Source organism: Chinchilla lanigera, unplaced genomic scaffold, assembly GCF_000276665.1.
Source record: "Chinchilla lanigera isolate Chin_1 unplaced genomic scaffold, ChiLan1.0 scaffold00155, whole genome shotgun sequence".
In the NCBI taxonomy this organism is placed as follows: domain Eukaryota; kingdom Metazoa; phylum Chordata; class Mammalia; order Rodentia; family Chinchillidae; genus Chinchilla; species Chinchilla lanigera.
This window is the reverse complement of record NW_004955556.1, coordinates 1,225,960-1,250,321: the sequence shown is the minus strand read 5'-3', so window position 1 is coordinate 1,250,321 and position 24,362 is coordinate 1,225,960. Positions and strand designations below refer to the sequence as shown.

Here is a 24,362-nt window from a genome sequence, read left to right as displayed (position 1 = left end):
TGGCAGAATCAGGAAGCACATAGTATACTGGAAGGAGGGAGCTAGTGAGGAGAGCTCTGTAAAAATGTATCCTCACACAGAGAAGATGTCTGAAAGCTTGGCTTTCAGAGTCAGGGGATGCTGACTGGAATCCAAGTTCAACTTCTCCATAACCACGTGACCTTGGAGAGTCTCATCTCTCTGGAATGCTGTCTCTTGATTCCTGGTGTGGGACTAATACTCACACTCCCCCAGTAGAGGTTTATTCTGAGAATCAAGTGAAAACTGGATGAGGATGTGAGTGAGAAAACATGGCCAGAGCTCAGGGGAAGATGAGGAACAGTGAGCCTTGGGTAAAGCTTGAGCCTTGGGATAGCCTGCAGGAGAAAAGGCAACCACGTGCTTGGCTAACGTGGGGGATTTGTGTGGCTTCTACAAGCAGGGCCCATGGGAACATGGAGAGTTTATGATTGCCCTTCCTGCCAGGCCTGCCTGAATTGCCATTGACCAAGCCAAGGGTAAAAGGAGACATCACTGTGGTCCTTGGGGTCCAGGGAAACTCAAGGGGAAGCTCAGCTGAGACCCAGCAGAGGTGCCAACAAGGGATGGCTCAGGTGTGAGTTAAAGCATCCAGAGCCAAGTGTACACTGTGTATTTAACTGATCTTATGGAGACGGCTCTGAGCCAAAGGCCTGGGAGGGTTGCTCTAAAGAGGGGCCACAAAGGACCCAGGAGCGCATCACCTAAGTCTAGCTGTGTGGTTGGCTGTAGAAGAACTCCACTTTCTGTGCCTAGCCATGGTCATCAGCTGGGCACGCAAGTCCAAGATTCTCACCCCCAAAGTAATCAGATGACTCCAGCTGACAGAATGTTCTCTTTGGGAGCAAACATTCAGAGAAACTTATGATTGTCCCCAACCCCCTCTTCTTTCCAAGAGGAGGGGTCACCTTGCCATCCTTTGGGACAAGCCCCCCATGATCCTCATGTCACTATCAAGGAGTCTCATCTCTGGCCCGCCTCTCACCTCCCACCTCCCGCATGCCCCTCCTCCATGTCCCTGCTCCATGAAGAAGCTTGTTCCCCAAATTTGCAGCTTGCTCCCCAAGACCTGGCTCGAGGATTTGAAGAGTGTCTCCCTGTTCTCTCAGTCAGGCCTGGCTTTTGCAAACTAGATGAGCTCTGATTTTCAGACAGACGTTTTTGCTGGGTGATCAAGCCGTGTCTTCAGAATGCAGGGGACCTCTTTATCCCAGGCTGGGGATACCCAGCCACTCAGGACAGTGTACCCGAGAGCTCTCAGGGGTGCCAGAGATGTAGGGGTGGGAGAGGCAGGCCCAGGGTACTGAACAGCATGTGGTTTAACGCTGTCTCACATACCCCTGCACTCGGTGTCACACGGTCCTGTCCCCTCAGGCTGGCCCCCACCCACTCCGTGGGGCAGAGATCTCCGTGCATCCGTGTCCCTGGTGCCCAGTAGACTTGGACATGCACTCAGAAAGGGCTGGTCCCATCGTGGGGCCTGGCAGGCCAGCTGGTATGCCCACAGCTTTGCTCCAGTGTGTGCCCCAGACTCAGATGGGCTTGCTGAGGCAGAAAGTGGACGGAGCCTGCCTGATGACTGACTGTGCCACTGCCTGTCTCGTTTCCTTCCAGCATCAGTGATCCCTTCATTTTCAACATGTGCAGCAAAGACAGGTCCTCTGACCATTATTCATGCCAACGCCATGGCTATGGAGACCTCAAGGAGCTCCGGCAGGCGCGCTTCTTGCTGCAGGTATGCTGGGCTCTGAGATACTCCTTCAGGACAGGTGGGAGGGCTTCCTCATCAGGAGACACATGGTCCAGGTCCTACATCCAAGGACACACCTCAGGGCCCCACTTGCACAGCCAGGGGCCTTGGTACTCTCTGTGGAGTCCCAGCAGGCTGGGAGTTCTGGCTCCCACATCCTGTGCAGTCCCAGCCATGGCTTGGAGGTCGTTCCTTCCTTCCCTCTATATCATTCAGAGTCAGATTCCGTGTTGTTTCCTTTTTGACATACCCCAGGGCAGCCTGGGATATTTAGGAACAGAGGGCAGACAGGTCCATTTTGTTACCAGAGAGCTGAGCGAGGAGCGTCCAGGCTGCTGCCCTGCTCTGACCATGCGATGGGTACTGCCCTCCCCGACTTCCTTGTCCTCCTTTCCCCAGCAATCACCTGGCTGCAGGTTTGTGGCACTTCCTAGGCCATGTGGTGCAGGGTCTCGCTAACTGTCTCCTCCTGCCAGTGCCTCCTGGAGCTCCCCACAGCCTTCGAGGTGGCTCCCGGGGAAGGGGAGAGAACAAAGCTGTGTCCCTGTGCCCAGGCCTCCTGGGGAACACCAGAGCAACAGATGAGGAAGGTGCAGGAAACGAGCAGGGTCTGGACTTGGTGCTCACCTCTGCAGGGTCTGGTTCCTTCGAGAGGCCAGTGAGGGACACCATTAGGTCCTGATCAACTTCGTAAGTGTACCTCACATACATAAACTTATACTGGGTGTGTGCATTAGGGCAGGCTCCCACAGGAGTATCTGAGTTATTCTCTGAAACTGAAGCTCAGGATGCCTTTCAGGGAAGTTAATTCTGGAATTCTGACCAGGGCCCAGCCAGCTGCTGTGGCTTGAGTCTGAGCCTTGTTCCTCCCTCAAGGCTGCTCTCATTTTGTCAGGCTTCCCAAGCAATCTTGCAAGGAGTGTGGGCAGGGCAGTGCTGCAGGGTAAGGGAGCTCTGTGGGCCCGGACAGCTCTGGGCAGGGTGCCTGGCCTGGCTGCCTTCCTCCTTTGAACGCCTCTTCAGCTCCCCACCCTCCAGGGCACAAGAGGCCATGTCTTGTCCTTTCCTCTGTATGCATAGTGTACTGAGGACGTTTGGGGCACACAGTAGGGATTCACATCTATTTTTTTATGATTCTGTGTCTGCCTTTGGGGATATACAGAGGAGCAGATGAGTTCAACAAGTTTCTTTTCCCCAAGGAAATAATGATTGTTTCCAGATGCCTGATTTTCCTGACAGTGCTGGGCCCCATAGTTGGAAGCTTGTGCACACTGCCTTGGGGGGCAGGGGTTGTTGAGAGCAAAGCCACTGATTGTCCATCCCTAGGTTCTCCCAGAAGTCAGAGCCTGATTTTCAGGTTGCTGGGCCAAGCTGTAGTCTCTATAAGTTCTTCATGCTCAGCTTTGCACATATTTCTCATAGAATACAAGGCTCTCATGCACCCCGGAGAGGGGCTCATATATCATTGTGAATGCTTCCCTTCTCTCATGGACTAGACCTGGGAACCTACTTCCTGCCAGGCAAAAGAAGGACATGACCAAAACTACAGGTAGAACCCAGCTCTGAATCAGACCCTTGCAATAGCCCTCTATCTCTTGTGTCTGGAATCATCTCTTCCTCAGCCCAGCCCTGCAAATTCTCTCTCTCCGACACCATCTCATTCCTGAGGAAGATCTCAGGATGGATTCGCTCTCTCATTCCAAGTCTGTTATCTGTGTAACTTGGAAGGGAACAGGGGAGAGAGAGGAGGAGGGGGCAAAGAAAACACAAAGGAAAAAGGATGTGTAGGTTTTATTTAAGCGTTAGCTATACACGCTTACTAATAGCATCTCTACAGTTACTAGTGTGAGGTGAAGTTCCCATGCCTCTTAGATCTGCAGAGGAGCATATGTTGGGTCTCAGGTTGAGAGATGTGCCCATACCTTGGGTTTCTCTTCTTCCTGGTGAGGTGACCCATGTCTCAGGAAACTCAGCCCATGACCCAGAAGAGAAAGTGTCTTGAGGGGGTAATGAACATGCTCTCTGTTTGTCTGCTCCTCACTCATCCTGGCAGTGGAGTGGGGCTTTCACTTCCTGCTGAAGCTAAAAGACCTCGTGGCTGTGGCCAGGTCCTCTGGCTACCAAGCTCTCTGCAGACCCCTACTCATCTACCGCCAAGGCTTCCATTTTCCTGGGAGGCCAGAAAGATGACCAGCTCAGGGACCCATACAACCACTGTCAGCAGCTTGGTCACTTGAAGTGAGTCCATTTCTGGGAATGTTAGGGGTAATAAAAGCAGTTTCTTTTCATAGGACATTGCCATGGAGATCTTTTTCCAAAATGGATATTCCAAGTTTCTTGTCTTCTACAACAGTGATCGGAGTAAAGCCTTCAAAAGGTAAAGGACTGAAAAAATCTTCCTTTGTGGGAAACAGTTCTTGAACCCAGGGCACAAATGTAGAGTTTGCTCAGGTCTGTTTTCCCAAAGGTGTTCTCAACTCTCCCACAGCAAGCAGGACTTGTGTTAGGCATAAGGAAGGACTTCCCATCCCACAGTGCAGGTGAATCTTGAAACAGGCATAGACAGAAGATAGAGTAGCCCCCTTCCCCATGTCTGTCATCTTCACAGACTGAGTGGTTTTGGACGGCAGTGGCTGAAGGAGGAAATTCCTGCAGATACAACCTTTTTTAGAAACTGCTGTTGAATGGGTCTTCTAGAATGTTCTGAAGATATTTCCAATTTGCCAAGTAATTTCTTTTTTGCTTCTTTCTCTTTGATCCAAATTGCCAATTTTAGTGGCTTCATTTTGATATCTCATTGGAAAGAATTCAAAACAACTGGTTTCCCACTGTGCATGGAACATCTTTCTTTTTAAAAAGAGGCTGATCTTTCATTCAACTTAGCCCTTCCTTTCTGCCAGTGAGATGTCAACCCTTGTCTAAATTCGTAGCACTCAAGGTTATTTATTTTTACTATTATTAAAGGTATGGATAAATAGATAGATTTATCAAGTCAGGAAAACCAGAGAGGAAGAGTCATGGCCAGAGCAGACCACTTGGAGGCTGAGGTAACAGGGTCATAGTTACGCTCCGCCCTACTCTGGGATGGACATTAGAAGGAAAGATTTGACTCTCATCACTTTGGAGCTATATTTTATGCTCAGGCCATTTAGCTTTGCCACCCTGATGGCTCTGGCCAGTGCGTGGCTCCAGGAGCAGGTGCAGCACCCAGGAATCAGGACCAGAGTGCAGAGAAACAACTCCTATATCTGTAGTACTGTGGTGTCTGCTGGCCTGACCTACCTTCTTACACTCTGTGAGACTTTCCATGAGACTCCTCCAAGGCTGCTGTTAGGTTCCTCTTAAAATGGGCTTCAAAGTCCATTTCAATCCAAACGAAATAGTAGACACATAATACTGACCTTAATTCATTTCCCTCTCTGGTTCCTTGGTATAAAATACAATTTTTCACAGTTAGTCTAGAAGTCTTACACATCTATAGCTGCTGGTCAGTGCTCTATTATGATTATGAAACACTTGAGATAATCAACTTATAGAAAGAGGATTACTTGGGCTTACAATGTCAGGGGTTCCTGTCCATGATCAGTGTTTTGGGTCCTTTGGTTTGAGAGGCTCATCATGGTGGCAGGAGGTGGCAAAGCCATTCACCTCTTGGTGGGGAAGGGAAAGACAGTAAAGGGAGGCTGGGGTTCCACAATCCCTTATGAGGACAGGCTCCTGAGGACATAGGGACCACCCCTTGCAGGACCCACCTCTCAACACTTCCACCCCTTTCAACAGTGCCACCCCAGGGACCAAGTCTTTAACACACGGGCCTTTGAGGAACATTTCAGATTAAACAGTAACCCACAGTTCAGGCCATGCATGTGGCCAAATATAAATTCCATAGCCCTGAGTGGCTCTGCTACAAGAGCCTTAAATCATGATGGCATTTGTCCCAGGGTGACACAGTGGAATGGATAGAAGTTGTTGTCAAAACTGACCCTGGAAATTTCAAGTGCCTGGCCCAGGGAAGGTTCCTCAAAGGCATTACCTTAATGAGTTATGGCTTTCTAGTGCAGTTGTTGCTGCTATTGAAGCTGGTGATGCCACTAGGTGCTGAGGGGCTCCCCCAGGGTCATACTGGGCCTGGCATTCACGGTCTCAGGGCACGAAGGACCTTGGGCCATGGAGTAACCAGACAGACCAACTTCTTTCCTAGCTCAGGAGATGTCTCTACAAGCTGTGGTAGGAGGTGGGCTCTGCTGATAAGATTATTCCTTTCCTTTTGTTTAGCTTCTGCTCTTTCCAGCCCAGCTTGAAGGGGAAAGGCATCTCAGAGGACCCCCTCAATCTCAGGTAACATGGGGTCTCTGGTTCACAGGGACTGGTGCTGTCTTACTTTAATTATCCTCCTTTTCCTGGGTCCTACTCTGGAGCCATGCAAAGAGCACACTCATGGTTTCCCATTTTCTGTCCATCTCTATCTCGTATGCCCATGAAAGTACTCTGGAAATCCTGTCAAACCTCTGTGAATGGGTCTGAAGCCCCACAAGCCCTGTGGCTTTCTTAGACCCAAGTGGCAAGTTGGCCTGCCTATGATGGTGGGCTGGCTGCCCACTGAGATTCCAACCTCAGCTCAGCCTGGGGACCATGTCCTCAGGTGTGGGTGTTTAAGGGTCCATCTCAAGTCTGTCCTTTCCATAATGAGAGTTTCTGCATATTCAGAGCAGATTAATAGAGGTTATACATCCCTAGTCAGAAAATCTGAAATGTTCCAAAAGTTGAAAGTTTTTCAGTGTAACTACCTCATGATGCCAGAAAGCGAACAGTTCCACATATGACCTTGTGTGACAGATTGTAGTTAAAAGGCCAGCACACTGAGAAAACCTTGTAGAGTCCTCTCCAGGCTGTGTCTAAGGTATAGAGAAATGATGCTGAACTTGCCATAGAGGTCTGATTGGCAACCTTCAGCAGAGCCATGGATTTCTTAGTTAGACTTGGGTCCCATCCCCAAGATATCTCCATCTCATTAATATATGCAATTATCCAACAATCTAAAGTAACCTGAAATCAGAATCATTTCTGGCTCTAAGCATTTACTTAAGGGCTGCTCAGTCTATATGTGGTGGTGCACGGCATGGTGATTTGTGAATTTTGACCTGCGCATCTTTCCCTGGAGTTAAATGGCTACTGCTCCTCTCTAGGTCTGCCTTTACAGCGTCCTGTTTTTTGCAGGCCAATCCAAGATCAGTAGGTGTTTTTATTTTAATTAGGAATGAGAATAGGAAGGTGGTTACTGGTTTCCTCAAGGAGTGTGTGGGGACAGTAGGCAGCCCCAGGAAGGATATCCAGAATGCTTATCATGAGGATGGGCTGGGTCCCCCTAGTTCATTCAGATTATTTATTGATGGTTTGTGATAGGTGGTGTCTGGGGCTTTACAAAGCAATAACAAAAAATAGCCCCAAGTCCTCCATCCTTGTGGAGTTCACATTCCCATGGTGAGGACAGGCGTAAAGCTACGTAAGTGAGCAGGTGAGAAAAATCATATTAGACAATAAGTGTAGGAAACAACACATGGAGAGGTGGGGTTGTGACCTTAGATGGGGTGCTGGGGGGCATCCACATCAAGGGAACAGCGTTTGACTTGGGACTTGACCAACACGGGGAGAACATTTTTGCCTGGAATCTGGAAAGAGTACTTCCTGTGGAAGAAAGAGAAGGGGTGGAGTCCATTGGTTGTTGCGGCTGAGGCTGGAGCAGTTGGGGTACAGCGAGCAAGTGGGGAGGGTAGCAGGGGTGAGTTTGTGTGATCCTTGGGGGCTCAGGGATGGGGTTGCCTCACCATGGGTGAATGGGAAATTTTGAAAGGGCTCTCAGCAGAGGACTCATGTAACTTGACTTTTATCTGAAAAGAATCAAATGACTGCTGTTCCAACAATAGACCAGTTGGACATGGTGGCACACACCTGTAATAGCACTTAGAAGTCTGAGACAGGAGGATTGTTGTGAGTTTGAGGCCAGCATGGGTTATAGAGAGACACAAGCTTTAAAAAAAAAATGAGCAAACCTTTTTAGAAGGTAGACTCTTGGAGAAATGGCCATGAAACTGGTGAGGAGATCAAGATATGTCAAGTGCATGTGCCAGTTTCTCAAGATGAACATCAGTGTTCTGTATCATAAGCACACATTAGTAAACAAAATGAATAGATCAGAGCAGTTCAAGAGCAAAAGCCAGAGACTGGCTGGAGATCCAGGTAACAGATGATGGAGGCTTCCACTGGGAGTTAGCAGCAAAGATGCTGCTGCTGGTCAGGTGCTGAATGTGTTTTGAAGTCACATCCGATGGGCTTTAATGGTCAGTGTGACATGCATGCGAGTGTGTGTGCGTGTGTGTATGAGCGAGAGAGAGGACTTGATAAGAACATAGATTTAGCTCTGAGAAGCTGGAAAATGAAGTGGGGAGACCAGGAAGAGCTGCTGTGGGGGTGGACTGAAGCTCAGAAGATCTGTTTGGACATGTGGCTCTGGGGTGCTCTTCACACGTCTGGGTGGGGGCTGGGTGTGTGACCCTGGAGCACAAAGAGAATCCAGGAAGACGTAAATTTGGAATAGCACTTAAAGCCATGAGAGTGGACAGGGTCACCAAGGGCAGTGTTCACATGGGAAAGAGGTCGTGGTCTGCGCCCTGGGCACAAGAGCCCAGAGGGGGCAGCGTGTGGGGAAGAAACAGAGAAGGTGTGCAAGCCAGGTATACGTAGGCCTGCAGACAGAAAAGCCGGGACCTGACCATTGAACTTGGTAGCCCAGGAGTCACAGAGGCCCTTTAGCAGGCCTGTCATTGTGGCTACCAGCAGGTATTAACCCTTTAGTTGCCAAGGGCAGGCCAGGGTCCCTGAAGAGACCTGGGCTGCCAGGGTCCCCACACAGGGGTGGCTGTTCCCTGTAGTACCAGATGCTGCTAAGTTGTTCAGCCACCCTAAGTGTGCACACATGGGCTGACCACAGCCTGGGGACCTTGTGTTGCTTCTGTGAGAGCCTTGCTGTCTGTCCCCTCTGAGGTCCTCAGTGCTGCTTTAGTGCAGGTGGTGGTTGGCCCCTCATACTAAGTGGAATGGAGAAGGATTCGTCACCATGCATGACTGGAGGCCAGCACGGTCCTGCTGCAGACTTGGTGGGGTCTCAGCTCAGGAAGTCCTCAGGCAGCCAGGCTCTCCTTCTTGAGTGAGGCTGTCCTTTGGATTCACCCTGCTCCCCTGGGCCCGGCAGCTCCCAGCTGGCAGTCACCCAAGAACTCAACCACATACTGCTTGTGCTCTATTCAACTGAATCTCCTTTTCTTAAATTAAGTTATATGTATATCCCAGAACCAGTCAAATGGCTTCCTTGGCCAGACCAAGGTGACCTGCCAGGGTGAGGTCAGCTCATCCCAGATTGTAGAACAAACCGAGAGAAGGGGGCTCCCCAGGAGAATCAAGGCGCTGATGTCATGAAGAAGTGAACACGGAGGCACCTGAAAAAGCACAAGGCTGTCTGCTGCTCCACACAGAGGGGCTCCCAGAGACCATGGCCCTCACCAGCTGTGACAGACTACTTTGTCCATGGCCACCCTCTTGCAGATACATTGTGTCACATGGCACAGTGATCCCCCAGCTGTTTCTGGCTGTGAGCAGCACTCTGTCCATTTCTATTGTGGCAGTGTCACAGGGTTCTTGCCCCTCCACACACTCCTTCATCCACACCAGCGAGCTCTGTTCCTCCCACAGACAGAGAGGCGCCAGCAGAGACCACCACCAAAGAGGAGCTGGACCTTGGCCATGGCCACTGAGGTTTGTTCCCTCCAGAGATGGTCGCTAGGTGGGAGGGAGAGAACTCTGCAGAGATGAGCCAGATGCTTGAGAGCCATTCCTCACTCATCCGCAGGAGGATGACAAGGTCGTGCTGGGCCCTGCATGTATTGAATGCCTGCTTTCATTTCTGCTGTGGTTGGTTCTTCTGTCATGGCTGTTTGCACTTACTGAAGCAGGACCTGCCAGGTCTGTGTCCTGCCTGGCACAGTTCCCGCACACCACAAAGTACAGGACTCGGAGAAAGCTCCTGCGTCCACTGGGAATAGGGTTTGGTGCACCAAAGTGTAAAGCAAAACTCACTTTGCAACATCAAGTTCTACAGTTGAAGGTTTTCGGGTTTTTATTTCCTCCATAGATTATCTCTGATAACCAATAAAGACAAGAGACTTAGAAACATAGCCATAGAAGCTGTGACATTCCCATGAGGAGATGATCTGCCTTATCACCCATCACGGCTCTGCTCTACTCTTCGCAGCCTTAAAATCAAGTAGTTTGTCTTAGTTATTTTCTCACTACTGGAACACAATACCCAACAGCCACAAGTTCAAGAAGGAAAGGTTTTTTTGGCTCACAGTTTGTAGAGGACTCAGTCCATAGTCTGCTGGCTCTAAGGTAGGGTGGCCTGGTAGAGGGGCCTGGCAGAGAAATGGCTCATGGCATGGTGGCAGGAAGCAGAGAGAGATCAAGGGAAGAGTGAGAAGAGATAAACTCTTGCAAGCCACACACCTAGTGACCCACCCTCTCCCACCAGGCTTCACCTCCCAGAATCACATTTAGCTATACACTCACCAGTGGACTAATCCACCCATGAGTATCATGCTCCCATGATCCAATTACCTCCCAGAATCCCCACCTATGAATGCTTTGGGGGGACATCTAGGAATAAACCATAACACACTCTTCCCCCATTTCTCCTCTGTCAATCACCCCCCTCCCCAGAATTAATGTGGATTTAGAGGCTAAAAATCTGTAACAAATGTGGTCACTTTGATAAATAGCTCCACACCACCATGATAGCAGATATATGGTCCTTGGGGTTTTGATGACATGCTTCCCCAAGAGGGCAGTGGTACAGACAAACAGGATTGATACCTGAGCTCTGGAGCAGAACTTCTGGGACTGGACTAAGGCTGACTGCAAACTAAAAATTCTGAGCATGGCAACCATGCACAACATTTAGAAGATTTTTGCACAGTTGGCAGAATGGGCATGGGCATCAGAGCGGGTGACTCTACCTGGTTCATGCTCAGATCTGCGTTTGGCCCCTCCTGTGTCACTTTTTGTTTCCTTGCTACACTCAGCTCATGTCTTGTCCAAGTTATACCCTCAGCCACATCCTTGGACCCCTAAGCAGCCTGGCTCAGTGCTGCTCTCTGCAGCCAGCATGCCCATTTTCCCTTCCAGCTCCATCCATCAGGTGACTCCACAGCCTCCACACTCCCCAACACCATGGTGAGGCCCAGGGAACAGGCACACATCCACTGGGTCAAGGCCCCACCCAGGTGCTGCCTGTGTCCAGCCACCTCCAGAAAGCCAGGACATGGGTGTAGAAGCCATGCGTTTTCTTCTTCTTTTGGCAACCTTCTCAGTCACCCTCCAGGATGAGATCAACAGTGGGTAATTTTGGTCTGGGGGACTGAGGGAAAGGTGCTCTTTCTTTTGAGATGCTGACATGTTGTCGGGGTGGTGACTGTCCTAGGTTCTTGGTATACTGAGTACAGAATTGATCAGGACACACAGAAGTAGAAGTGAAAGCATAGATTTATTATCCAAGATAATAAATCTGCAGGGTGGGAGTGGACCAGTGAGAAGAGCTCACAGCCCAGAAGAAGCCAGCATTCAGAGCCTCCATCTGGTTTCTACAGGGAGGGAGTTGCTCCTTGGAATGGAGCCGCAGTTCACTCCACTGAGGGACAAGTGTTGTCCTTCCTACTGGAGGGGAGAGGTTTTTGTTATAGGAACCTTTGAGGAACTGTCATGGCACATGGAGGGTGGGGGACCCAATATAATTGAGATTATAATGAATAGCATTGGAGTTGGGGTCCCTTTGGTTGTTTGGATATTGTATAGTGCATGTGTCCCCAGGCATGGCTTTCTTGTTAGAGGTGGGGGTGCCCTGTGTGGTTTCTGCAGATCTCACCTTGATCCCCAGCTCACCCAAAAGACTGTAGTGCATGTGATCTCTTGTTTTTCCTGGCTGGAGCCAGCCACCAGGACAGGCACACTGTGGCTCTTGGAGAGCTGGGTGGACTTTGTGTGTTCGAGTCTCACTCTATGCTTGCTTTACAGTAGTGACTAACAAATTAGCACTGGAGAGAGATGCAAGGATCTGTTTATTATCACAGCTAGGTGGTAAGACTGATTTTTACATTTTTATTTTAAATTGATTTTACAGTCCCAGGAAATTGTACGGTAGTAGAGAGGCCCCCTGCAGTGTTCACCTGATTGCCCCACAGCCTCCACAGGCATACGGTGTTTACTGTACAATTTCAAAACCAGGGCATTCCCACTGCTACATGTGTTGCCTGGATCTTTGTCATTTTATCACTTGTGTAGATTCCTGCGACACCACTACCACAACACATGTAGCAAGGATTTCATGTGCTGCCTTTTACGATCATGCCTGCCTCTTCACACTCAGCTGTCCTCAGCTCCCAGAAGCCACTCATCCACCTCCCATCTCTGTCATTCTGTCATTTAAAGGACATTCTATAAATAGAACCACAGAGGAGGCGATCTTTGGAGATTGGCTGTTTTAAACTCAGAATGCTACCGCTGAGCTCTCTTAGAGTTGCTGCACGTATAAATAACATGTTCCTTTTTAATGACCAGATAGTATTTCATGGTATGAATATACCAGAGTTTGTTCCACTATCTGTGCACTGAAGGACATTTGATTATTTCCACTTTGGTGCCATTACACATAGTCAACTGTTTGCAGTTAATATGAGTACTGAAGTGTTAGGGCATAGTGTGACATTTTATTTTTGTATTGTTTTCTTTCCCTGTTATTCACTTTTCTGTTTTCTTTTTTCTGCCTTCCTGTGCATAACTGAAAGGTGTATTAAAATTTCCCTTTGATTTATCTGTAGTGTGCTTGTATGTTTCTCTGTGTAGATTTTATATAAATTTTAGGGCTGGGGATTTAGCTCAGCGGCAAAAGTGCCTGCCTGGCAAGCGCAAGGTCGTGAGTTCGGTTCCCAGTACCAGAGAAAAACCAAAAAAAAAAAAAAAAAAAGGTAATAAATTTTAGCTGCTTGGGGCATCGCATAATACATATGTAACTTATGGTCAGGTTGAGATTGTACCAGCATGAGTGAAATATAGAGACCGCAAGCCTTTGAAGTCTGAATGTCTTCTTTTAAGTTTGCCATTGTCGCTAATGCATGTCTGTAATTTTCTTAAATGTTTCCTCTGTATACACTTAAGACAACACACAAGATGTTTTCCAGATTTGTTTTCACACACAGGGAGCCCACAGAAAAGAGATGACAATGAGCTTGTGAGCCAAGCCAGGGGCGTAGGCAGTGCGGACAACCCGGCTTTCAGAGTGTTCCCTGCCCTCTGTCTTCTCCTAACCCGCTTCTCCTCTTCAGAGCCGTGTGTTCCTGTCAGCTCAGTAGTCTTCGTGTTTTTGCCATAAGCTACTCTAGGAGGCTGTTGGGCGCAACCTGGGGATGGAGACACAAGAAGCTGAGGCAGTTGCTCCTGGCCACAGGGCAAAACACAGATCACCCCTGGGTGGTACGGGGTCACTGGGTCACACCCAGCTTTTAGAACCAGAGAAGAGTGGGTCAGTGTGTGTGGCATTTTTGTTCTACTAGGCGCAGCAGGACCCCCGTAAGGCTTTATTATGCAGTACTCTGAGACTTCCTATAGTGTCCAGGAAGTAAACGTGATTGGTATTTACAGCATGAAGGAATGTCAACATCAAGCCATTCCTTGACAGGAAAGGAAAAATGCAGATGCTTCCTAACTGGTCTGTACCTCTCATCTCTGCACCCCTCACCCACAGTGCCGGCCTTTTCTAGCTAAAATGGTGTCTCACTTGAGTGAGTTCAGTGTCAAATCAAAGCACACTGCCTGGTGAAGCCCAAAGCACTTGAATCCCTTCCTGATACACAGTGATAGAGCGAAAGGATTCCAGGGCTAGACCCCATGTGGCATGCAGTGTGCTGCACGAGCAGAGGTGGGAGCCTGGGGACAGCAGGGGCTGCAGCTGCAATGCTTTTCTTAATGCTTCCCCTTTGCTGATCTTTCTGGGCACCTAAGATGGGGACACTGATTCTCCAGCAAAAGTATCTCCAAGCTGAGAAGTGGGAATTGACAGAGGCCAGATAACACCCTGCCGCACTACCCAGGATCTCCCTGCTACTATCTGCCCAGGGATGCTGGAACTTTTGGCTGAGAGAGAGAGAGGTATGAAGAGAGCAAGCCAGATGGCTGACAGGCAGGCCCAGGACCCAGCATACTAGTAGCTTCCCTAAGCCAAGGGTGTGGCACTCATCACGCAGGTCTCAGTCATGACCGCCCTTCATCTTTGCAAGACTCTGGCCAGTCAGACAAGCAGTGAGGAGAAACATACAAGGGACAGCACTCAGTGCCTGTGAAAGCACAGGGAAATGGGCTCCATAATCCATCACTGGTGGACATACACTTCCGTAAGCTACTCAATGGCATATGTCAAAAATTAGTTTTGAAACAAATAACCTTTAACACAATATTCCCAGGGATGCAGCTGTGCCAAAGAAATGATCTGAAACACTTAAAAATGTTTCAGTCATCCCAGCTCTCATTGCAAAACTATTTCCATTAGTGAAAAATTGGAAACAAACCTAAATGCCCAACATGACTTAGAGTTATGCATATCCAAAAGAGTAACTATCTAGCAGACACTTTAAATTATGGATGTGAAGACCATGTGCCCACATGGATTTCAAATCGGGATGGAGATGGCATGAATGCTGTAATTTTAACTATGTGTAAACACATAAGCAGAAAAATAACTCACAAGGAAACCTGCCAGTGCTGTAGTTGGCTCACACTGTGGATGGGTGCTCGCTTTCATCGACCACATGGAAAGCTAGATTGTGGTTTCGTTACTTTTCTAATGGAAGGCATTTAATAAAGGGAAGAAACTAAAATGGGAACTTTGAATCTAGCTCCTCTGGGCTTTTGGAAGTATGAAGGCATTGTCACAGCTGAGCAATGCGAAGGAAAATGAGCAGAATGGGATGGAGTGGTGAAGCATCCGTTCTGTGGTTCACAGTGTGGAGGAAGAAGCTCATCCTCCAAGCGGAGGGTGCCTGCTATGCTCCGCAAGGACCACTGTGGCAACAGCTTCCCCAGAAAAGCCTTCCCTGGTGCCTGTTACTCAGTCCCTCTAGTTGTCAGCGAGTGATGTACAGTGAGGCCCCCAAAGGGTCACAGCTATTGTGAGGATCATCTCTGCCACTCTCATGTCTGTCCAAAGATCTGTGTGTCTCATGGCCTGCCTGAGTTAGTACTTTTCTCTTTGTGAGACATCGAACTCTTGCCCTGGAAGAGAATGCCGTCCTCTGGGTGCATGCCATCCTCTGGGTGCATGCCGTCCTCTGTGTGCATGCTGCCTGTGCTGCCTGGTTTAATTCACAGCAGCCCTATGAACTTGAGCATGAGCTCACAGATGAGGCTGAACAAGGTGCCCCACAGAGATGGCAGGAGAAGCAGAACCATTAAGCACCTAAATCTGCCCAGTTCCAGAATCTCTGGCCTTCTCCAAACCAGGCCGGCCCTGCACAACCTAAGTGCCCAGCACAACCTAAATGCCCAGCAGTCACTGGTAGCTATGAACAGCCATAGGAAGAGCTGTCTGGCAAATGTTTTAAATATGGCTCTGAAGGTCATGGGTCTGGTCTCCTAAGTTTCTCGGACTAAGATGTTCTGTCCATCTTTTCTCAGATGACCTCTCCTCCAGCTTGCAAATGGCAGGCCAAGCTTATCCCACTGTACGTGGGTCCTGCACCTAGCACATAGCTAGTGAGCTAGTTACTTGCTGAACAAACTGAGCTATACCTGCCATCACTCCCTCTTTTCTTCCCACAAGGCTCTGGAAAGGCATGGGGTGCAGTGAACTCATCCACTCACAGCCCATGGGGGCCTGCAGGTTTAGCATTGAAAGCTCTTGGAACAAACTATGTAGACAGAAAAAGGTAGGACAAGATGATCTGCAATCCTTAAAACCTGTTCATCTCTGTGGCATCATTTGATACTTTATCCCTGACCAATGCTAGCCCACACTTTGGGATTGCTGACTTTGTCGCCCAGATCCAAGAAGTACCTATGGAACAAACTCCACACTTGGGAGTGGGTGGTGGGTCCTGAAATGCCAGAGAGTGTCGGCAACATTGTCACCTGGACCCCAGGCTGTAAGCTAGAGAGCTCAGGGGCAGATGTGAGCTGGATGGATGGATGGAAGGATGGATGGATGGATGGGGTAGATGGGTGGATAGATGGGTAGAAGTGTGGATGGATGGGTGGCCCTTTCCTGACTTGCTTCTCCTGTCCACATGGGTGTATGTATAGAACAGGAAGAAATGTGCAGAGTAGCAAGGGAACCCAAAGCCCTCCAGTCAACACAGTCACAAGCCGAGGAGGTGGGAAAGGTGTTTTATGGGCTGGGGTAGAAGGGCTGTTGCTGTAACAGGGTACCCTCTCTTTCCTAGTCAGAGTCCCCTACCCCTGTTCTCCCTTCTTTCCCCTCCTGCCTCAGGATCGGGGTCCCAGGTCACCTCCACTCTTCCTGGGATTCCTTGGCCATGGAGTTAGGGGCGATCAAAGTGGAAAACAGGGCCTTTCTCGGTGTTGCTGTGGCTGTGCTCTTGATTCGGTTCAGTTTATCCCGGGCCAGTTGGCATCTTCTCAGGCAGTTCCCACACAGGTCCTTCTCCTCCACCAGATGAAGGCTTTCCAGCCTTTTGATGGAATCCACAAAGGTGTCCGCCTCCTCTGCCTTTGGAAAGGGATTTCTCTTTGTGTTGAGCTTCTTTAGCTTGGGGAGCTGGACAATACTTGTGGGGATGGAGTTGAGCAGGTTGTCATTGAGCCCCACCTCATGCAGCTCTTTCAGGGCCCCCAGTGTGGTGGGCACACTGTCCAGGTGGTTCAGTCCTAGGTTCACAGTGCGGATGTTCTTGAGTTGGTTCAGCTCCACAGGCAGCCCATTAGTGGTCAGGCGGTTGTTGCTGACGTTGAGGTAGAGCAGGGTGGTCATCTGGCCGAGGGATGTGGGCAGCCGGTCGATGTAATTGCTGTGCAGGTCCAGCCACCGCAGGTTTTGGAACTTGGCGATGGAGTCAGGGAGCTTCCTGATCATATTGCGGCTGAGGTCCAGCTCATCCACATCAGTGAGGCGCAGAATACACTTTGGGAAGGTGGTGATTCCCATCTTGCTCAGATCCAGGCGTTTTTTCCCGTCAAAGGTGATTTTAATGCAATTCTTGGCCACATTGAGGGTGATCTTCTTGCCCTTGGGGCCCTTTCCTCCCTTGGCCATGTTCTCTTAGTGAGGGAGGATGTCACACAAATGTCTTTCTGATTGAATGGTGACCAGTTTGAGGAAAAGGTCATAAGAAACTGCTGATAGAAGAGAAAAAAAAATCTTGTTAAGAGAGGACATGGGGTATTGGACCTGCCCCCTTAATCATGTGCTGTACTCCTAATTGGTCTAGGAAGAGAGACACAAGAGAGTATAGAGGAATTGGGACATCATCAGAATCTGTCTGGCTGAGGGGATCCTCAATGAACCTGTGGCCTCTCAGGCCTCATTTTCCCCAGATGCTAAACAGGAGGTGCTGGGTTGGCCTGAGGATGCTTAATGGCTCTCCAGCTTGTCAGTTCCTGCCTTATGGACACCTCCATTGTCCTGGGCTTGGACATGATCCTCTGACTCCAGGGACATGTGTGTGAAGGGGAGCGTTTCTTGGACATCTGGTCCACTCCTAGACACCCACATAAATCTAGCATTCTTCGGGCTGTGTCTGTTCTAGGAAAGGGCTTCAGAGAGGTGTAACAGAGGCCCAGATCTGAGGGGTAAGATGGTGTTAAGAAAGACTTATTATACCTTCCTTAGCCTTTAGAACTGGCTGTGGCTACTAGAACTGTAGCGCAACAGGAGCAGCACTGAGCGGAGGACTCAGGGTTTGCCCGCCCTGTATCCTCACCCCTAGCGTGGAAGAGCCAGGGCTAAGCACTGCAAAGCTTCCTGGGAATGCTGTCCTTCTTCCCATCCTCCTCCACACTGGAAATCTACCCTGCCAACTCCTCTGTCCAAGTGGGTGTTGTGACTGTTATGAGTGTTATCATAAGGGGGTAGAGCATGCAGAAGGTGGTGGAAGCATGCTTGGCTTAGATGTCCATTTCTGCTGCTAAGAATGTTCTTAAATTCTCAGTGTCTGAGCTTTTCCTCTCTGATGAAAACAGCCTGCATATGGAGCTCTTAGAGAAGGCACTTTTTCCCCCTGGGTATCAGAAATTGAACTCAGGACCTTGCACTTAGCAAGCAGGCACTGCACCACTGAGCCATATCCCCAGCCCCATTTTTTTTTTTTTTTTTTTTTTGAGACAGGGTCTTGCTTTGTAATTCAGGCTGGTCTCGAACTCACTGTGTAGCTCAGGCTGGCTTCAATCTCACAGCAATCATCCTGCCTCAGCCTCCCAAGTGCTGGAATTGCAGGTGTGCTCAACCTTGCCCAGTTTAGAAAGCACTTTTAACAATGCCTGGCACACAGTAAAAGCTTGATGAATGTGAGTTATTAAATATTGTTATAGCAAGCATTTCTCAGTGCTTTCCAATCTTCAATAATCCAAGATACATGGAACTATCCCTATGATAGAGAGGAAGACCAAGAAGCTCTACCATGAGGAGCAGCACCCAAACTGTTCTGTGTGGTCTGCAGCTGCTTCCCTTCCTGAATCTTGGTCCATCTTGCTTTCTGGTTTGCTACTTTTGGACAGACTTCCACAAACCTGACAGTCCTGTTAGCTCTCAGCAGCACTAACACAAACCTTGTGAGTTGGCCCTGTTCTTTGGAAAGGGTAGATGTGCTGCTTTCAGGCATAGCTGGCTGGTTAGCAGAGAAAGCATGCATACACCAGCAAGCAAGTTTCTCTGTCATTCAGAACAACCAGTGAGGGATATCCCTAGGAGGGATAAAGCAGCTTAAAGGCAGCCTGGCCTCAGGGAAGGTTAAGGTGGAACGAGAACACTCTGCCCCACCTTCCCTTCCAAAGTGTCTGAAGAGGAACATGCAAAGGGCTCTGCAGCTAATGGCAGTGGGCAGATTGGAGCAGATTCTACTTAAGTAAACCAGTGTGGCTGTAAGTTTCCTGCATCATCCCCTCCCTGCCCAGCTGAGAAGGGGGCTTCTACGGTCAGAAAAAGTAAAGGAAATCTGGTTTTGCCCACAGCGCTCCTTCCTTCCTGCCTCAGCCCAGGTGACACTGGGTCACTGTGTCTCCAGCATCTGAAAGGCTGAGGGGGGAGAACATTGTGTCATGATCAAACAGCCTGAGGTCTTGAGAGCCTAGGGACCACTTTGTCTTTCTCTCTTACTGCTGCTTGGCCCTAGAGGCAGAAATACTGGCAGCAAGGGTGCAGCAGATTTAGAAAACAAATCCTTAGGCTTCCAGCCAAAGGACCAAGAAAAGGCAGAGAAAATAGACTTCCAGGACCCACAAAGTGTAGAGAAGATTGCAGAGAGGAGGACCTCTATAAAAGTGATGCCTAATTGATGAATGCTGGATGCACCCTGAGCTGCCTCTGCATGGATAAGAATGGGTTCTTTCATACTTGGATCTAAATGCATTGAGAGCTGATCAAAGAGATAGATCACCATGCAGGTTCCAGGCTGGTGGTGAAATGACAATGTAAAGGCTGATTCAAATCATACCACTTGTTCTTTGAATACCAAATGGATGTTAGAATCATAGCTGACCGAATTGACAGATGGCACACAGACCTTGTAGCCTGGATCTGACTGGGTTGAATTGCTACTTACAAACTATATCCCAGCAGAAAAGGAAAAGGAATTGTGACACAGAAAAATTATGATGCAGAAAAAGTGGCTGAAATTTTTCAAAAGTTTATTAAAAACAAAAATTACAGATGCAAGAAACACAGAAAACTCCAAACAGGATAAACGGGAAAAAATTCATACTCAGAAGCTTAACAAAATTGCTCAGAATGAAACAACAAACAAAATCTTTGAAATGTGCCTGAGAAAAAAAGACACATTCTATACAGGGCAGTTTCCATACAAACGGCCACAGTTTTCTCATCAGAAACCTTGGAGGCCAGAGGTACTGCAAAAAACAATTTAAAGTACTGAAAGAAAAGATCATCAACTCAAACAGTGAAAGTATTCTTTTAAAATGAAAGCAAAATGAAGACATTCTCAGATGAATGAGAAATAAAAGGCTTTGCTACAATCTGAGCTTCTGCAGCAGAAATGCTGAAAAGGAAATTCTTTGAATAAAAGGGAGACCACAGTAGAGAGAGATGTGAAGCTGTGGAAATAAAGTTAGAGCAGCAGAAATAGTAAACATGTGATTAAATATGGTAGGTTCTTTTGTTCTTCTATGAGATCTTTAAAATATGCATGTGGCTGAAAACAAAATAACACCATCTGATGGGGCTTGCAATGTGTGTAGGTGTAGTAAGTATGACAACTACACCATAATGGGGGAAGTTAATGAGACTCATATGGTGGTAAGGTTTATTTTTACATGGTTTTTAATTAGTAACATGTTATAAATAGGCTGTGAACGTTAAGGACATATATTATAAGGGACATGGTTTTTAATTGGTAACATATTAATTATAACTAGGCTGTGAACCTTAAGGACATGTATTATAATTCCCAGAGAAATCACTAAGACAATATTTAAAAGAGCTATGGTAAAAACCTAAGTATGTCAATGAAAATAAAACAGTTCTTAAAATTTCAAATAACCCAAAGAAAGTAGAAAAGAGGAAATAGAAGACTACTAAAATGGTAGTCCTAAATGTAAACATAGTAATATTTACATTAAATAAAGCTGACCTAAATGTACGAATTAAGACACACTTGTCATTATGGATTACAAAAGGAAAAGATTGTGGTAGCTATTAGAAGTTCACTTTAAACAGTAAGTTGTACTAAAAGATTCCAAATAGTCATACCATACAAACATTAAAGGAAGGCTGGAGTGACTTTATTAATATTAGACAAGAATATTTCAGAACAAGAAAATTTATCTGCACATAAGAAGAATAGTACTTGAAAATAAAACGGACATATTACCAAGACCAAGAAATCATGTATATACCTAAAAATAGAGCATCAATGTAAGTGAAGCAAAAACTAATAATGTGAATGGACAAATTTACAATTAAGTTGAAGATACCTATACTTGCCTCTAAATAATTAGTATAGTAGGTAGAGAGAAAGTCAGCAAGGAAAAGGATTTTTGTCCTTGGCTCTATGGACAATTTGGGACCAGATCTTTGTTGGTGGTGAGAATAAGGGGGAAGCCCTGTCCCACTCATCGTAAGGTGTTATCTAGGAGACTCTACCCACTGGGTGCCAGCAGCTGCCCACAGGTTGTAACAGTCAGTAGTGTCTCCAGATATCACCAAATATCTACTGTGGAACAAGACTGCCCTCAATGAGAACTATCAGTGAAGAAGAACTGAGTGTTACCATCAACCAACTGGATTCAACCCAGCAATAGCAGGATGCATTTTCTTTCCCAGAATACACAGATTATTCACAAATATAGATTGTATTCTGGGTCATGAAATAAGGTTTACTCAATTTAAATGGGGTGGAGTCATACAAAGAGTGTTCTCTGAAAATAAAAGAATTAAATTAGAAATTAATAACAGAAAGATAACTGGGAGATCTCCAACAGTTAACAATTAATATATTGATAAATAATCCATGAGTCAAAGAAGCCCCAAGGGAAGTTAGAAAATATTTTGAGCTGGACAAAAATGAAAACACAGCCTAACAAAACTTGCAGAATGCAACCAAAGCAGTGACTAGAAAGAAATTTGTAGCTTAAATAGCCCATATTAGAAAAGAAGAATGGGCTTAAATAATCATATAAACTCTCACCTTAAGAAAGTAGTAAAGACTAGAAAATAAACTTAAAGTATAGGCAAGAAGGACATAATACATAGCGTAAATCAGTAACATGGGAAGGAGAGAGATAATATACAAAAATAATTGAAATTAAAAACTCTTTGAAAAGATTAATAAAACTGATAGCCAGATTGATACTGGAAAAAAAAAAACCAAAAAGACACAAATTATGAATACCCTGAAGTGAAGAGTAGATTCGCTAAAGCCCACAGACATTAAAATGATCATAAGGGAATAATAGTACAAACAACTTTTATAGTGAAAAAGGAAACAACAAAGCACTTATATGAAATTGACCACAAACTTTCAACTGTCACTGAACAATTAGACTCCTCAAGTAGACCTATATTTATTAGCAAAATTGAATTCACATTAAGAATCTTCCAGGCCCAGACAGCTGTATCATTAAATCCTACAAACATTTAAAGACCATTTCAGTCTGTTCAGAATGCTAAAAGAAAGTGCCACAGACTGGTGGCGGGCAAACAATAGAAATGTACGTTTCATAGAGTCAAAGGCTGAGATGTCTGAGATTATGGCTGGCAGATCTGGTAGCTGCTGAGGACACTGGACCTGGTTTACTGATGGCCACTCTTGGATGTGTCCTCTCACGGTGGTGAGAAGGTGAGAGAGCTTTCTGAGTCCCTTTTGTAAAGACACTCATCTCACTCGTGAAGGCCCCATCCTCATGATAAAATTTCCTATCAAATACTCCCCCAAGCCATCATATTTTTGAACATATAATTTGGAGTGTTAGGGGGAGGTTTCAGCCCACTGCAGAAACATAACACTGATTTTACACGATCTCTTCTGGAAAATGGAAAAATAGTAATCCCCAACTTATTTGCTAAGGCCAGCATTATCCTGATATGAAAGCCACACAAAGACAACATAATGAAAGAAAAGTACAAGCCAACATCCTTCATGAATGCAGACTCCAAATCCTCCACGCGATATTCACAAATTGAATCCAGCAATAGTAAACGACAGCCCACTGAGTACACAAATCCAACTCAGCATTTGGAAATCAATGTATGTAGTGCAATAAAGAAATACAGTGTATGTTTAACTTTTAAAAGTTTATTACAGTAAAAGACACTGCCAATAACATTCCTTGAAATATAACAGAAAGAAAAGAGTATAATTTTTTTTAAATGCACAAAAGATGTAATGATACATTTTACTGTAGAAGTTATATATGGGCATATTACCAATCCTGAAAGTCTGCACATCGAATGACTCCGTGTCTATGACATTCTGGGAAAGCCACTCTCATAGGTGTACAAACTGTGGAGCAGCATGATTACAGGGAGCAGCCTGAGCAAGTTTCTGGAGTAGTGGGACAGCCTAGACCCTGACTATGGGATGGTGACATCGTCTGTACATAGGCCAGAGCTCAAAACCATAATATGATGTCTTTAGCTCTCTTAGGACCATACCTAGAAGGGGAAGAGCTGGGCTGAATGCTATTTCTATCTTTAGGTTTTTGCTAGCTGAATTTTAAATAATTTTTTAAAAACATAAACATATTTGGGACTCCATAGTCTATTTCAATCACTGTCTCCTGGGCTGCCTGCTCTGCCTGGTTCAGAGTTGGGGAGGGATGTTTTAATGCCAGCTGCCCTTTATGGAGCATCCAGAGATTTAGTGTGGGTACCATGGTGGGCACAAAAGGACGCTAGTAGACAATAAACAGCTTGGTCCCCAAGTTCTTAGAGCTAAATGTCTGTGGTCACTGATTCTGGCCACCAGATCCCACTATGCTTGGACTGTCCTCTGGTTTTCTTCCATTAAGTCAATCATGGGTCTGTGTCCCTACACAGGACAGGATGCTTCCAAGATGTATATCCCCGGTACACACAGATCCACACAGCCCTCCACCCTATGGGAAGCAGCCCCCCAGACCTGATTGATGGCAGCCAGGAGCAGTGAGGGGGCTGTGCAGTCCTGCTCCATTAAGGATCCTCTCCATGGCCCTTTGGCTCTTCGCCCACCGTTAATCACCTGGAGGCAAAGTGGGGCGGGGCTGGGCTAATGCACTTCCCTCCTCTCTGGGGAGTCTGGGACCCCAGGCAGCCCTAGGCTGGATGAGGCCCCATCCCTGTGTGCTTCTCCTGGGGCCTCCTTGCTCTGCCTGGGACTCTCAGGTGTGGAAGGCAGGGAGGCATCCTGACCTCCCGGAAGGTGGTCAGCACCACGAGACACAATCTGGTGCCAGGAGCCCCATTTCAAAGCCCCAGCAAACAGGGATCTCTGCTGTCCTTCAGCTCTGTAGGGCCGCATTCCACCCAGCTCTCCTGCTCACTAAGTAGGTCAACAGGTGTTGGCAACAGAAGTGGGAAAGATGACCTTTCCATGTAACACAAAGGATCTGATCGGATGGCCTATTCTTACCAACTCAAAGACATCCTCAAGTGTCACAGTAGAACCAACTCACACAAGGGAAGTGGGCAATAAAGGGGGAGAGATGTAAACAGAGAAACAGAGAGATGGGTGGATGAATGAGTGAAGGGAGGGAGATGGGTGACAGATTTCATTTCACGTGGACAGCTTAGAAGTCCACATATGAGAAGATTCTATTTTTTTTTTTTTTTTTTTTT

At 47.2% G+C, this 24,362-nt stretch overlaps 2 protein-coding genes across 15 annotated transcripts in view; one reads left to right on the top strand and one right to left on the bottom strand.

The window, feature by feature from the left end:
• Wdfy4 (WDFY family member 4) overlaps positions 1–24,362 on the top strand; it is a 242,170-nt gene that overhangs the window by 170,818 nt on the left and 46,990 nt on the right. For 5 of the 9 annotated variants that reach the window (XM_013508791.1, XM_013508792.1, XM_013508790.1 and 2 more), the window contains exons 45-48: positions 1,633–1,753; positions 4,060–4,145; positions 6,044–6,106; positions 9,515–9,577. In XM_013508791.1, the coding sequence (XP_013364245.1) occupies positions 1,633–1,753; positions 4,060–4,145; positions 6,044–6,106; positions 9,515–9,577 (333 nt within the window). Of the gene's footprint in view, positions 1–1,632; positions 1,754–4,059; positions 4,146–6,043; positions 6,107–9,514; positions 9,578–9,953; positions 10,104–24,362 lie in introns of those variants that run through there. The other 4 variants (XM_013508795.1, XM_013508794.1, XM_013508797.1 and 1 more) reach the window with 2 other exon arrangements.
• Positions 13,041–24,362, bottom strand: part of Lrrc18 (leucine rich repeat containing 18) — a 23,411-nt gene continuing 12,089 nt past the window's right edge. For 5 of the 6 annotated variants that reach the window (XM_005412580.2, XM_005412584.2, XM_005412583.2 and 2 more), the window contains 2 exons: positions 16,369–17,215; positions 13,041–13,269 (listed from right to left, as the gene is read on the bottom strand). In XM_005412580.2, the coding sequence (XP_005412637.1) occupies positions 13,248–13,269; positions 16,369–17,132 (786 nt within the window). In that variant the 5' untranslated portion in view covers positions 17,133–17,215 and the 3' untranslated portion in view covers positions 13,041–13,247. The remainder of the gene's footprint in view (positions 13,270–16,368; positions 17,216–24,362) is intronic. The other variant, XM_005412581.2, reaches the window with a different exon arrangement.